This window comes from Pongo abelii, chromosome X (genome assembly GCF_028885655.2).
Source record: "Pongo abelii isolate AG06213 chromosome X, NHGRI_mPonAbe1-v2.0_pri, whole genome shotgun sequence".
NCBI lineage: Eukaryota > Metazoa > Chordata > Mammalia > Primates > Hominidae > Pongo > Pongo abelii.
Window position 1 is genome coordinate 142,085,379 of NC_072008.2, and position 15,822 is coordinate 142,101,200.

Sequence of the window (15,822 nt, forward strand, 5' to 3'; positions counted from 1 at the left end):
TTTATGGTGACTAGGTCTTAAAATGAGTGGGCTATCGGAAGTAGAAATCTGAGCCGAACAGAAACTTTTTACTACAATATTATACACCTTTAGAGATGTTATCTATGTAAGAAATCTGTTTCTTTTTGCCAACAATAATACTGTACTCTTAAGTTTTATATTACCAGTTTGGCGTTTCATTCATTCACTTATTTGTTGTTATTGTTGTTGTTTTGTTGTCTTTTTTTTTTTTTTTTTTTTTTTTTGAGACGGAGTCTCGCTCTGTCACCCAGGCTGGAGTGCAGTGGCGCGATCTCGGCTCATTGCAAGCTCCGCCTCCCAGGTTCACGCTGTTCTCCTGCCTCAGCCTCCAGAGTAGCTGGGACTACAGGCGCCCGCCACCACGCCCGGCTAATTTTTTGTGTTTTTAATAGAGACAGGGTTTCACCGTGTTAGCCAGGATGGTCTTGATCTCCTGACCTCTTGATCCGCCCTCCTTGGCTTCCCAAAGTGCTGGGATTACAGGCGTGAGCCACGGCGCCCGGCCTCATTCATTTATTTTTGGGACAGAGTTTTGCTCTTGTTGCCCAAGCTGGAGTGCAGTGGCACAATCTCGGCTCCTCCGCCTCCCAGGTTCAAGTAATTCTCCTGTCTCAGCCTCCCAAGTAGCGGGGATTACAGGCATGCACCACCATACCTGGCTAATTTTGTATTTTTAATAGAGATGGGGTTTTGCCATGTCGGTCAGGCAGGTCTCGAACTCCTGAGCTCAAGTGATCCACCTGCCTCGGCCTCCCAAAGTGCTGGGATTACAGGCGTGGGCCACTGCACCCAGCCAGGCTTCTTTTATTTAAAGCAAAAATAATGTTCATGCTTTCTCTTACTTTTTTTTTTTTTTTGAGACAAAGTCTCACTCTTTCACCCAGGCTGGAGTGCACTGGCGCGATCTTGGCTCACTGCAATCTCTGCCTCCCGAGTTCAAGCGATTCTCCTGCCTCAGCCTCTTGAGTAGCTGGGATTACAGGCATACGCCACCACACCCAGCTAATTTATATATTTTTAGTAGAGTTGGGGTTTCACCATGTTGGCTAGGCTGGTCTTGAACTCCTGGCTTCAGGTGATCCGCCCACCTCCGCCTCCCAAAGTGCTGGGATTACAGGTGTGAGCCACTGCGCCTGGCCCTATTTTTAACTTTTTTCTTGGTTTGTTTAGATGGAGTCTTGCTCTGTCACCCAGGCTGGAGTGCAGTGGTGCAGTCTCAGCTCACTGCAGCCTCTGCCTCCCAGGTTCAAGCAATTCTCCTGCCTCAGCCTCCTGAAACATTTTTTAATGACATAGTATTTTAATACACTTTCCACAGATAGGCCTTAACTGATTGTTCCAATGCTATCTCCTGGTCGTTTGGTTGAGAAGTAGAACAGAAGCTATCCTATATGAAATATTTTTAAGTTAACACAGTAATGTTCTTGCCTTTGACTAGTTTAACATATAGTATTTTTACTTTTTGATCATTTGATAATGGAATATGAGGTCTTCTAGGGAATTGATCTAAAATAACTCTTTATTTTAACAGGTTACTTTTGATCCAGAAGTATTTTTCAACATATTACTTCCTCCTATCATATTTTATGCAGGTTATAGCCTGAAAAGGGTAAGTCCTTTTGTCTTTCATATACTTTGAATAATCTTAAACTCCGTGGGCTTTGTAATATTTGACACTTCAGAAATGGGCTGTTCTTTCCAGATTACCCTCCTTTCTCCTCTCCTTATCCTTTTTAGATGCTGAAATTTATACCTGTACAAGAATGCTTTCTCTTATTTATCCTAGTGAATAATGCATTTAATCCTAGTGAATAATGCATTTACTATTAGCATAGCATAGAAAACCTTTTCTTTTTCAAGTAACTGGTAAGTATTCTAACAGTGTAACTTTTTCTTTTTTTTGTCAGAGACATTTTTTTCGAAATCTTGGGTCTATCCTAGCATACGCTTTTCTTGGAACGGCAATTTCTTGTTTCGTTATTGGGTAAGTATTTTAAGCTTAAAATACTTTGTAGCCTTCAAATTATAATTTTAAAATAATATATTTTTGATTTATGCAGTGTTATATATTCCTGACTGGGTCTAAAGACTTTTGCAATATTCACGTAGGTAATAAGTTGTTTGAATTTTCCTTAAGGCCAAAGTATTACCATATTTCAATGACATGAATTAAATTTGGGATTAGTCACAAAGTACTACAGTAAACCCATCTTCTTACTTTATCCTAATTTTTTTAACAGTTTATATTTTTTTCTAAAGTAGGACTGTGTTTATTGAACAGGTCAATAATGTATGGCTGTGTAACGCTGATGAAGGTAACGGGACAACTTGCAGGAGATTTTTACTTTACAGATTGCCTACTGTTTGGTGCCATTGTATCAGCAACTGATCCAGGTATGTTTTATATGAGTGGAGTTTACATACTTGAGGTACATTGTTTTGCAGTCAAATACATGTGGGTTTTTCTTTCTTTGAGGTGTAGAATTCATGATTAGATACTTCCTTAGTACTATACTTTCTAATTGTGGAGGAAAAAACAAAATTCATGATTCCTTTTGGCTTCAGCACAAATTTGTTTTCCTTTTCCTTTTTTTTTTTTTATTACATTTGCCTATTACTGGTCCACAAGTTGACGCTGTTTCAACAAGCACTATAAGGTACTTTCTTCAGAAATTCATGTTGGTCTTTATCCCTAGTGATTGAGTGTAGAGGAAGATGAACTAGATTATAGATTAGTTTAATTGGGTAATAATTATATATTTCCTTTCAAGCTTTTAGAAAACCAGTTCCCTAAAAATCTTTCAGTTTCTATTCAGCTGTATGCATTTAACAGTAAGAAAAAATGTTTACACATGATTGTTAGAAGGCAGTTGTGCTAATACAGGTTTGATTTGGAGTCATTGGAGGACTTTAATATACATTAAAGAATTGTCTTTATAAAATTGGCTTTATGATTATACAGTTGTTTGTTTAATATTAACACAACTTGTTCCCCTGTGCTTTTAGTGTCAGATCTTCTAAAAGTTGTGTTCCAGAATGAATTTAATTGTACTGAGTTAGGTTTTAGTTTTCCTGATAGAGTACTGGTAAACTTAACAGCTACATTCAAATTAGGAATTTGGAGAAGACACAGAATGGAAAGGTTGGGGTAGGAACATAGACTGATGTTTTTGAACTAAGGATGGAAGTTTTCTTTTAGCATGCTTTAAGACTTTCGTTGAAGCTCATTTTGTTTTACTTTTTAATCTTGTAAGTTAATCATCTTTAATTGTCATCCAGCACAATTAAAGGTAGAATCCTAAGGTTATCTCTGCATTCCTGTGTTAACTCTGATAACACAGGGCTTTATGGGAAGGAGAAAAATGTGTTCAATACTCTATGAGAGATATTTTGGCTGGACACAGTGGCTCATTCATATAAATGCCAGTGCTTTGGGAGGCCGATGTGGTAGGATCACTTGAGACTGTGAGTTCGAGACCAGCCTAGGCAAAACAGTGACACCCTGTCTCTACAAAAAAAAAGAAAAAAAATAACTGAGCATGGGGGTGCGTGCCTGTAGTCCTAGCTACTTGGGAGGCTGAGGTGGGAGGACCACTTGAGCCTAGGAGTTTGAGGCTGCAGTGAGCTGCAATGAGGCTGCAGTCTCATTCTGCCTGGGTGACAAGGGCAAGACCCTGTCTCCAAAAAAAAAAAAAAAAAAAAAAGATTTTAAAAGATTAGAGGGCCATTTTAGAGAATTTGTGTAGTTTAGCATTTTTAAAACTGGAAATTAAATTGCTTCCTTAAAGACCACCAAAGCTGTCCTCTCATTGTTTGTAGCTACTCCCATTATCAACATGAAGGTAGGATGGTTTTTGCAAGGAGCCGGTGCTCTCTGATTTCTGTGTCCTTTCATTATAAGCAAGCTTCTCAACTTTTCAAATCCTATGAGAAATCTGAGTCCATTGGCTTGGCTACATTATTTCAACTTTCTGGTTTTGTTTGATAGGACTATTGCCTGAATAGCCCAAGCAAATATCTTTTGCTTATATAAAGTTGGACTGTTATTTTTTTCGGAATTATGTAGGCACTTGCCCCATTTCTATTATTTTGCCATTGTTAACTTGCTCTCAGAAGGGTGAGGTATGGGTTTCTTTTAGAAATTCTGCACTATTGCTCTACTCTCCTTCTCCCCCTCTCTTGATGAGCTTTGGTATCAGTATATTCCAGCTGCAATGCTTTGTAGTAGAAACTATAGCTTTTAAAATATACTGGACATGGTGGCTCATGTCTTTAATCCCAGTGACTCAGGAGGCTGAGGCAGGAGGATCACTTGAACCTAGGGGTTTGAGGCTGCAGTGAACTGTGATTGTGCCACTGTACTCCAGCCTGAGTGACAAAGCAAGACTCTGTCTCTTAAAGAAAAAATAAATAAATAAAATGCAAGCTTCTTGTTTTTATGATTGGCATTTGAAAAGGCTCTCTCATCTGGGCCCGGTGGCTCACGTCTATACTCCCAGCACTTTGGGAGGCCAAGACAGGTGGATCATGAGGTCAGGAGATCAAGACCATCCTGACTAACACAGTAAAACCCTATCTCTACTAAAAATACAAAAAAAATTAGCCAGGCGTTGTGGCGGGCGCCTGTAGTCCCAGCTACTCGGGAGGCTGAGGCAGGAGAATGACGTGAACCCAGGAGGCGGAGCTTGCAGTGAGCCGAGATTGCTCCACTGAACTCCAGACTGGGCGACAGAGCGAGACTCCATCTCAAAAAAAAAAAAAAAAAAAAGGCTCACCTCTGGTTATGTTAATTTTTCATGTCCGCTTGGGTTTCTTTAGTAACTGAGCTATGTGACTTAGTAATTAAAGTTATAATATAACTTCAATCTCATCTGATTTTCTAAGATTTCTCATATAACTGCTTTCCTAAAAGGAGGATTTATTGTTTTTCTTCTTAAGCTGGAATATTCTCATAGTTGGCTTCTTATTAAGACAAATCTAGCAGCTGTAATTCTGGTCATAAATTTTACCCCAACCAAAAACTAAACCTGTTTTCATTTCCTACTGTCTTTGCTAAACCTTTGTGCTTGCAATTTGTAAGTCAGGTACAAATGAGTTGTAAGGCCCAAAGAAACAAAGTTTGCAACATTAGATTCTTTTCATAATATTCTTCTTCATTAAAGATTAATGACTACATGGTCTATAAGAAATTCTGAATATATTCTTTGTGGGAAAGAAATGTACAAGACACGATTATCAACATCTGCGTGAAGAATGTAGGCCAACTCAGTTCTTCAAGGTTACTTTCAGCCATTTTTAAGAGAGAGAGGAGAAGTTTGTGCAGGTACACAATTAGAAAAGAAAAATATTTATATAAAATTACAGGGTCTTTAATATGGTAAGAGAATGTTTATTAGGATTGAATTCTAGGAGGAAATGAATTTCTAAATAACTCTCAGTCATCTACTGAGGAGAATATGTTATATTTGTAATGTCTAAGTATTCCTCTGACTCTTTTTACTTACTAGTGACTGTTCTTGCTATATTCCACGAGCTTCAAGTTGATGTTGAACTCTATGCACTTCTTTTTGGTGAAAGTGTCCTCAATGATGCTGTTGCCATAGTGCTGTCCTCGTAAGTGTTTGTTTTCTTATTATATTCTGAATATTAAGTGTGAGGGTACTAGGAACTGAAAGTCACTTATTGAATAAAGTACATTATGAATGGAAACATTTGGAAGAATAAGGCATTTTTTTCCCTCTTGAAGAAATCCATATTTTATAGATAAATTGGAAAATACAGGGAAGAGAAAAATATGTACTGCCACCACCTAAAGACAATTACTGTAAACATTCTAGAACATTTCCTTTTTCTATGTATGATATTGTTACATAGTTGTGATTGTAGTGTCTATATAATTTTGTATTCGGTTTTAATATTACAACATGAGCATTTAATTTTTTAAATTAGATTTAATATTTTCTTTCTTTTTCTTTTTTTTTTTGGAGATGAGAGTCTCACTCTATCACACAGGCTGGAGTGCAGTGGCGTGATCTCGGCTCAGTGCAACCTCTGCCTCCCAGGTTCAAGTGATTCTCCTTCCTCAGCCTCCCGAGTAGCTGGGATTACAGGCACCCACCACCATGCCCGGCTAATTTTTGTATTTTAGTAGAGATGGGTTTTCACCATGTTGCCCAGGCTGGTCTTCTCCTGACCTCAGGTGATCCACCTACCTCGATTTCCCAAAGTGCTGGGATTACAAGCATGAGCCACTGTGCCCGGCCTTAATTTTTTCTGAATACATAATATATTCACGTGGCTCATAAAGTCATGTAAAAAGTTACACACAGAAAATTCACACTCTTACATCTGTCCTCATCCACCTGTCCCCCAGTTCCTTGTAGATAACTTTTTTTTTTTTTTTTTTTTGAGACGAAGTCTCGCTCCTGTCCCCCAGGCTGGAGTGCAATGGCACGGTCTTGGCTCACTGCAATCTCCGCCTCCTGGGTTCAAGTGATTCTTTTGCCTCAGCCTCCTGAGTAGCTGGGATTACAGGCTCCTGCCACCATGCCTGGCTAATTTTTGTATTTTTAGTAGAGACAGGGTTTCACCATGTTGGCCAGGTTGGTCTCGAACTCCGGACCTCAGGTGATCTGCCCGCCTCGGCCTCCCAAAGTGCTGAGATTACAGGCGTGAGCCACCACGCCCGGCCTAGATAACCATTTTTATTAGTCTCTTACCTATCTTAGTATTTCTTTATTCAAATGCAGGCACAACTGTGAATAAATAGTCTTATTTGCCTCTCATTTCTTATTTTTAAAGTCACATACTGTCTATCTTCTGGAGAACTTTGCATGTCAAAAGAGTGAGTATTCTCATTCTTTGCAGCTATATAGTATTCTCTGTGTGAACTGCATTATTGTTTATTTGCTCAGTCTCCTATTGCAGGACATTTGAAGGGTTTTTAATCCTTTGCTGTCCCAAAAGGTGGTGCAGTGATTAACCTTGAACTTACCTTGTTTTATACATGTTTAGGTATATTGGTAGGCTGAATGCCCCAAAGTGAGATTGGTAGGTAGGTTAAAGGGTAAAATCCATTTGTAATTTTGTTTGACATTGTTAATTTGCTCATCAAAGGAATTGTAGCACTTTGCACTTTCACCATTAAATTATTGGTCTGTTTCCTCACAGTTTCGCCAGCAGAATATTTGTCAAACTTTTATATTTTTGCTTACTTGATAATTGAGAAATAGCTCATTGTAGCTTAATTGTGTTTCTCTTATTTGACATAATCATTTCAAAACATTTTTAATCTCTAGAAGTGTTAATATATATTATAGATATGTAGTTATGTATTACTTATAACAATTTAATTGCAGACAATTTTGAATGAGCAATATTTTTTATCTAATTATAGAAAGTACTATACATGTTACTATAAGGTGTTTGCAGGTTGAAGAATGAGTCTGAACCTCTGAGGAATTCAATCCTGCCTCCCTACTCTTTTTTTTTTTTTTTTTTTTGAGACGGAGCTTTGCTCTGTCACCCAGGCTGGAGTGCAGTGGCACGATATAGGCTCACTGCAACCTCCACCTCCCAGGTTCAAGCAATTCTGCTGCCTCAGCCTCCCGAGTAGCTGGGACTACAGGCATGCACCACCACGCCTGGCTAATTTTTGTATATTTAGTAGAGACGGGGTTTCACTGTGTTGGCCAGGCTGGTTTCGAACTCCTGACCTCAGGTGATCCACCTGCCTCAGCCTCCCCAAGTGCTAGGATTACAGGCATGCACCGTGCCTGGCCCCTGCCTAACTACTCTTATTAGGCAAATATCTAACTCTATAGGCAGTTGCCTTTACTTCATACCAGAACTTTCTATGAGAGAGAAGTAAGAGCCCTTCACATTTTCTCTTTATTTTTATTTCTCTCCTTAATTTCCACTTTGTTAGTTATGAAAGAATAAAACATCACTGGCTCTGTTTTGCATAGCCTGATTGTCTTCTGCAAAGTTGGAAATTATTATTTCTGAGATGTAACATTAATCCCTTAAATGTTGTGTATGAAGATATACAAAAGGCCATATCCTTTTTTGTGAATGCAATGTATGTAAATATTACCCCCTCCCCACCATATTTATTGCCAGATTTTTTTTGCAGCTGTCTGCAATTAATATAAATTTAACTTGAGAAATAAAACCTAAAGGCTGTAACTCACATTGATACTGAACTTTAGCACCTTCAATGATGATAGGTGCAGAATAAGAGTTTTATATTATTTGAAGTAAGGGAGAAATGGATAGTATGGTTATAAAAAATGTTATAAAAAATGAAGCAACAAAGATTGTTGAAGCTTCTAGTACATAGGTACATGCGCGATTACCAGCACTACAAAGTAAAGAGAGTAGGTACAGGCAGTCACTTTTAGCATTGATTCCCTATCCTAGACAACAATTCTACTGTTCAGTCATCTTACTAGTAACTGTTGTCTTATCATTGCCCTAATGGCCTAATGGATTAAGAGTTAGAAAATCTCTGTTCTGGTCTTATCTTAAACTGATGTGCCCTGTGCCTTAGTTTTTCCTATTAATAAAATAGCCTGTTTCCTGCATCTTTAGGAACAGTTGATTAGCATTAGAGGAAAAGATAAAAACCCTCATTGAAAGATTTTGAGCTTGGAGTTATAAATAACCTATTTCCTGCAACGTTAGGAATAGTTGATTAGTGTGAAAGGGGGCAAAACCTTATTGAAAGATTTTAAGCTTGGGGGTGTACATACCAGTGTTGGTGAAGAATAAATGCTAAAAAGAGAGAGCCGGCTGGGCACAGTGGCTCATGCCTGTGATCCCAGCACTTTGGGAGGCCGAGGCGGACAGATCACCTGAGGTCAGGAGTTCGAGACCGGCCTGGCCAACATGGCGAAACCCTATCTCTACTAAAAATACAAAAATTAGTCGGGCGTGGTGGCACACACCTGTAATCCCAGCTACCTGGGAGGCTGAGGCAGGAGAATTTCTTGAACCCAGGAGGCGGAGGTTGCGGTGACCTGAGATTGCGGCACTGCCCTCCAGCCTCAGCAACGGAGCAAGACTGTCTCAAAAAAAAAAAAGAGAGAGCCATTTCCATAGCAATTCTCACAAAGGGCCATACTTCTCCTTCTCTTGCAGCGTTTCTCAAACAGGGTTTTCTGTGAGAGAATGAATCCTTATAGGAAACAATTTGAGTGAGTCTTTTCTCATTTCACCTAAGGATGATAGCGAGCTAGTGCCATTTTAAATTTATAAGAGATAATACGTTAACTCATTACAACCTCAGTGGGATTCTGGTGGAGAAGGACTGTATCTTGAGAGGAGCATAACAGAGAAATTGTTAGCTCTGTGTCTTAATAGAGTTGAAAAAATGAGTTACTGCCCAAAAGCTGAAGGGAAAGCAGCCGTGTGCTCACTGTGGGAGTTTACTAGCTGGAATGATCAGTGGTATGATGCTCATCATTCTTCATTTACCTTTTTTTAAATTTTATTATTATTATACTTTAAGTTTTAGGGTACATGTGCACAATGTGCAGGTTAGTTACATATGTATACATGTGCCATGCTGGTGTGCTGCACCCATTAACTCGTCATTTAGCATTAGGTATATCTCCTAATGCTATCCCTCCCCCCTCCCCCCACCCCACAACAGTCCCCAGAGTGTGATGTTCCCCTTCCTGTGTCCATGTGTTCTCATTGTTCAATTCCCACCTATGAGTGAGAACATGTGGCACTATTCACAATAGCAAAGACTTGGAACCAATCCAAATGTCCAACAATGATAGACTGGATTAAGAAAATGTGGCACATATACACCATGGAATACTATGCAGCTGTAAAAAATGTTGAGTTCATGTCCTTTGTAGGGACATGGATGAAATTGGAAATCATCATTCTCAGTAAACTATCGTAAGGACAAAACTTCATTTACCTTTTATGTGTTTTGAAGTGGGTTAGATGCAGATAGTCTACTTTGTGTTAAATTTTCTTAGTTTGAGGATTATCTACTGTCTGTATTCTGTGTAAGCAGCTTTGGATCAAAGGGGAGGGAACCCCTTTTTGAAGGAGTTCTGTTTGGCAGTTAACAGGTTAAGGCAACTCATCTTGAAATTTATGTTGGAGGTTGTTTTTGTTTCTGTCTGGTTTTTTTTTTCCCAACTTTTATTTTAAGTTCAAGGGTACATGTGCAGGATGTGCAGGTTTGTTACATAGGTAAATATGTGCCATGGTGGTTTACTGCACAGGTCAACCCATCACCTAGGTATTAAGCACAGCATCCATTAGCTATTCTTCCTGAAGCACTGTTTTGTTTTGTTTTTTTTTTTAACCTATTGGAGTAGCAGTTCTTTTACTTTATTTTATTTTTTAAAATAATACTTTTAATCCAGTGAGGGTGAAGTGAAATTGACTCCCTCATACATGGCTGCATGAGGTAGATCTATATGTATATTGATATATTATGTTAGATACAGTATATGTAGTTAAAGTATACGTTGCATAATATTCCACTGAATGGATTACCGTGATTAGCCTGGGGACCTAAATTCACATTAGTTTAAAATATGTCGTTTACAGTCATTTATATTTTTATGAAAGAAGATGTACAGAGAGACAACAAACGTGATAAACTGTTTAACTTCACTAATTACCAGAGATACATGCTAGGATCAGTAGCCATTTCTACCTATTCAATTAACAAGACATAACTTTTTTTTTTTGAGATGGAGTTTTGCTCTTGTCACCCAGGCTGGAGTACAATGGCACGGTCTTGGCTCACTGCTACCTCCGCCTCCCAGGTTCAAGCGATTCTCCTGCCTTAGCCTCCCGAGTAGCTGGGATTACAGGTGCACACCGCCATGCCCAGCTAATTTTTCTATTTTTAGTAGAGGTGGGGTTTCACCATGTTGGCCAGACTGGTCTCGAACTCCTGACCTCAGGTGATCCGTCCACCTCGGCCTCCCAGAGTGCTGGGATGATAGGCAGGAGCCACTGTGCTCGGCCAGAATTGTTAATGATAATGACATAGTACAGTCATTCTTAGCCAGGGGCAATTTGCCACCCCCTCACCACACACACACACAGGAGATATTTGACAGTGTCTGGGGGCATTTTGGCTGTCATCAATGGGAGGGGGTTCCTATTGACATGGCCTAGTGGGTAGAAGTTTTCAATGCACAGGACAGCATTCCCCTCACCCCACCCCCATCATAGCCAACAAATGAATATCTGGCCACAAATATCAATAATGCTGTGGTTGAGAAACCCTGGTGTAGTAAAACTAGACCACTCATACATTGTTGTTAACATTGAAATTGGTATTACCTTTTATCACTATTTATGATAATGTTAAAATATATTTGTGGCAAAAATTCAAAGCATTTGACTCAGAAAGTAGAAAATTCCTGAAATTTCAGCTCAGAAATAACCACTATTAGGATTTTAATCCAGACTTTTTCCATTAAGATAGTAGTATACATATAAATATGTTAATAATTTTTATAAACAATAAAGGCATAGTAGTATATATACTTTTCTGTAGCTTTTTTACTTGGATATTATACTATGTTAATACCTCTATATTATCACATCGGGTGGATGCATTACAAATTTACCTCTCCAATCCCCTATTGATTGATTAATATTTGATGTTTTCTAATATTGTATTATTATGACTAGCATGGCAGTGAGCATGTTTATGTGTAAATCTTTGTAAATCCTTGTAAATATTTCTGTAGGGTATTTTTTAGGAGTAGAATTGCTAGGTCAATGGGTATGATCATTAAAAAAATTGGGAGATATTATCATATTTCCCTCCAAAAAGGTAATGGAGACCTTTTGGAAGGCAGTGGAGCAACATGTAAAATGAGTCATAGGTATAGTAATAGTCTGTTTTTAGAAATATAGTGCAAGGAATAGTCTAAAATATATAAAAAGCAAGAAGATGTTCTTTCAGTTATTTATAGTAGCAAAAATAGTAGAAGCAACTTTTAAATGTCTAACAATGAGGAAATGGTTGAATAAATTGTGCTATATCCATTTGGACCATTGTGAAGTCTTAAAAACTGTAGTTATAAAGACTGAATTTTTTTTTTCTTGAGATGGAATTTTTTTCTTACTGCCCAGGCTGGAGTGCAATGGCACGATGTCAGCTCACTGCAACCTCCACCTCCCGGGTTCAAGAGGTTCTCCTGCCTTAGCCTCCCAAGTAGCTGGAATTACAGGCATGCACCATCACACCTGGCTAATTTTGTATTTTTATTTTTAGTAGAGACGGGTTTTCTCCATGTTGGTCAGGCTGGTCTCGAACTCCCCACCTCAGGTGATCCGCCTGCCTCGGCCTCCCAAAGTGCTGGGATTACAGGCGTGAGCCACTGTGTCCGGCCAAGACTATGAATATTTTTATGTCATTGTCAATTAAAAAAGCATAATTCAAAACCACACATTCACTGTGATTACAGCTAAATAAGAATTAGCGTGCATGTAACACAAAGAGGGGAAAGGAATACAGAAGGAAAATAAAATCGATCTATCAGGGTAGTGGAATGATGGGAAGATTTTTCCACCTAAACTGTACGTTTTATTACTTTCAGGGTTTAAAAAAAAGTATTCATAAAAAATGTTACTGCCTCAAGATAAAATATCAATTGATACGGAAAAGATGAGTTAAGATTTCAATCCAGAGACTAGTGTCTGCCTAAGAAAGAACAAAACGAGCCTGTCATCTGTTCTCAGCCCATCATGTTTCCCATGTGTCCTTAAACATTTTAATGATTAAAGAATGAAATAATGATTAGTGTGAATCTTGAATTTACATGAACTAATCCAGGGAAAGCAACCTCAGGAGGCATGGCATAGATGTTTTGTTCCAGAGAGCGTTTTGAAAAATACCACCAAAGAAAAAGAAGATTGTATAGCAATTTTCTTTTCTCCAGCCAGTTACTGTATTTTCATGTTATAATGAAATCAGATCTCATTTATGGTAGTGGCACCCTTTATATATATGTAGGTAAGGTAGCATGATGTTAAGGGCCATTTCATATATATCAAAATGATATCAAATCTACTGTTCCAAAATGATCTGATTACTTTGCACATTTAAACGTAAATGTTTAACATTTTCAGTTTAAAGTGAGTCTCAGAAATTTCTGGATCCCAGTATCAGAAATTAATATTAGTGCTATATTTCAATAAAATAAGTACAAATTAGGAGATTTTAGTTTGATCTTAGATTTTTTTTTTAACCTGGGAGATATGAAAAGAACTTGTACATGGTATAGCAAACACATTTTTCAGCCTTGAATCAGAAAAAAACATTGCAGCGACCACAGGGAGAATTCATTATATTTTTAGGAATGTGTTTTTCCTTCTTTTCTTTGACGTGATTTGTATGATGTTGTTGAGTCTGGACTTTTTATAATGCTGGTCTCTCAATTAACTGAGATGAGAACTGATTTAGTAACGGTAAGCACCGTTGCCAAAGACCTGCTGGCAACAGCAATTTTCTCAGGCATTTCTATTTCCTGGGGTGGTAACTGTTATAAAAGAAGCTTTTTCAGACCAGGTTTGGACTGTGAGTTCAAGATGGAGAGCATCTCCTATAATTGCCTGTCTTGGCCTGATATAGAGTGACTTTCTTTCAGAAGTTTGAGGTGGAAGATCCAGCTGGTTGTGCTGAAAGTACTGTTGAGTGGATTCTAATTCCTTGGGAGGTCTTTCGAGTGCTTTTTCCTATAATAGTCCATTTCAGTGAATGAATAGATATTAGGCGTTTGGCCCATTCTGGAATTCTAAAAGTTGGAAGGGTCCTTCAGTTACCTTTTTTTCTCATAGGAAAAACAAAATGTGACTGGGTTGAGTATTGAATAATGTTCTTTATGTTCTTATGCCTCTACTGGAAACAAGTGGGATTTTTCATTAGTTTGTTCACATTAGTATGTTAAGGCTTTCGGACACTCAGTACTAGTAATTCTGAAACAGAATCACTAAACAATAATACTGCACAGTATCTTGGGGATGGGGAAAAAGCTTGGTGCAATTTTCATATAGAGGATTTTACAATGTTCTACCTCCCTGAAATTAACATTTAAGGGAAAGCCAAATTTTCTTGCTAGCCAGATACATTGCAGGATTTTTGGGTAATTTTGTCTTTATTTTGGCAATTCCAATCGAAAGCTTTTTTTTTCTTCTCCCTCTAATTTCATCTTTCAAGCTCTATACTACATAATGTTTTTTTAAAAGTAAAGGTTGCTTCCAGAAGTAAAAGCAGTCTCTCTTCTGTAGCTCAATAGTGGCATACCAGCCAGCTGGAGACAACAGTCACACGTTTGATGTCACAGCGATGTTCAAGTCTATTGGGATCTTCCTTGGAATCTTCAGTGGATCTTTTGCGATGGGTGCTGCTACTGGAGTGGTGACAGCTTTAATATCCTTTTGTTATATTTATCTTTTCTTGTTAACATAATATAGTAGTTGAATGCTGTATTCCGTTGTTTTTCCTAGTTCTATGATTAGAATTATGTTAGGATTATTAATCTTATAACTAAGTACTTGGTTTGAAAACATTAAGCAACAGTCTTTGCCAATAAATACATAAAAGAACTGTATTGTTCTGCATAGGGTTTGGTGCCCTAAAACTTTCACTGTAAGTATATAATTAGAGATGATATCTCTTTGAGGGTGAATTTTATAGTTGTAGATTAAATAGCTGTAAAGGTAGACATATTCCAAAGAGCCTCTGGGTGTGGGTGTTCTGTGTTGCTGGTCAGCCTGGCAGTCTTTTGCTCTTTGTTTAATAGGACAAATAGGAAATGTGCAACAGCGATGCTGAATGAACAAAATGTGTTTCCTTGGTTAGGATATGTAAGAGTTCATCTCAGCTCTCCCGATTTTAACTTTTGTGCTCTAGAGCCCTGGACAGGAAGCCCAAAGGACCTGAGTTGTAGTCCTGGTACTACCACTTAGTCAAGTTATTCTTGTGTTCATGCAAAGGCCATTTTATCCCGGACTTCACCACCATGCAATACATCCATGTCATAAAACTGCACTTGTGCATCCTGAATCTATAAAAACAAATTTTATTTTTATTTATTTATTTGTTTTTTGAGATGGAGTCTCACTCTTTCTCCCAGGCTGGAGTGCAATGGCACAATCTCGGCTCACTGCAACCTCCGCCTCCCGAGTTCAAGTGATTCCCCCGCCTCAGCCTCCCAAGTAGCTGGGATTACAGGTGCACAACACCACACCCAGCAAGTTTTTTTTATATTTTTAGTAGAGATGTGGTTTCACCATGTCGACCAGGCTGGTCTCGAACTCCTGACGTCAAGTGATCCACCCACCTCGGCCTCCCAAAGTGCTGGGATTACAGGCATGAGCTACCGTGCCCGGCCTAAAAACATGTTTTAAACCCTCCACCCAAACAAAAAGCCAGAAGGCATGTCTTGATAACCTGCTACATGTGCTGTGCTCTGTGTATCAAAGCTAAAGAAGACAAACATGACCCCTGCCTCCCTGGTGCTTTTGGTATAGTGGCAGACACAAACATGCTAGAAGCTTTGATACTTCGCCTCTTTGGATCTCAGTGTAGGAAATTGGAGGGTGGGGACGGCAGGAAAGAGGAGTGGGACTAGATGATGTCTAAAGAGTTTCCAGCTCTGGCCTGGTGCAGTGGCTCGTGCCTGTAATCCTAGCACTTTGGGAGGCCATGGCGGGCGGATCACAAGGTCAGGAGATCGAGACCATCCTGGCTAACACAGTGAAACCCCGTCTCTACTAAAAATACAAAAAATTAGCCGGGCATGG

At 38.7% G+C, this 15,822-nt stretch overlaps 1 protein-coding gene across 3 annotated transcripts in view; it reads left to right on the forward strand.

Moving 5' to 3' along the window:
* SLC9A6 (solute carrier family 9 member A6) overlaps nt 1–15,822 on the forward strand; it is a 62,106-nt gene that overhangs the window by 10,828 nt on the left and 35,456 nt on the right. For all 3 annotated transcript variants that reach the window (XM_054543983.2, XM_054543982.2, NM_001131528.1), the window contains 5 exon segments: nt 1,553–1,630; nt 1,929–2,005; nt 2,303–2,415; nt 5,529–5,634; nt 14,305–14,446. In XM_054543983.2, the coding sequence (XP_054399958.1) occupies nt 1,553–1,630; nt 1,929–2,005; nt 2,303–2,415; nt 5,529–5,634; nt 14,305–14,446 (516 nt within the window).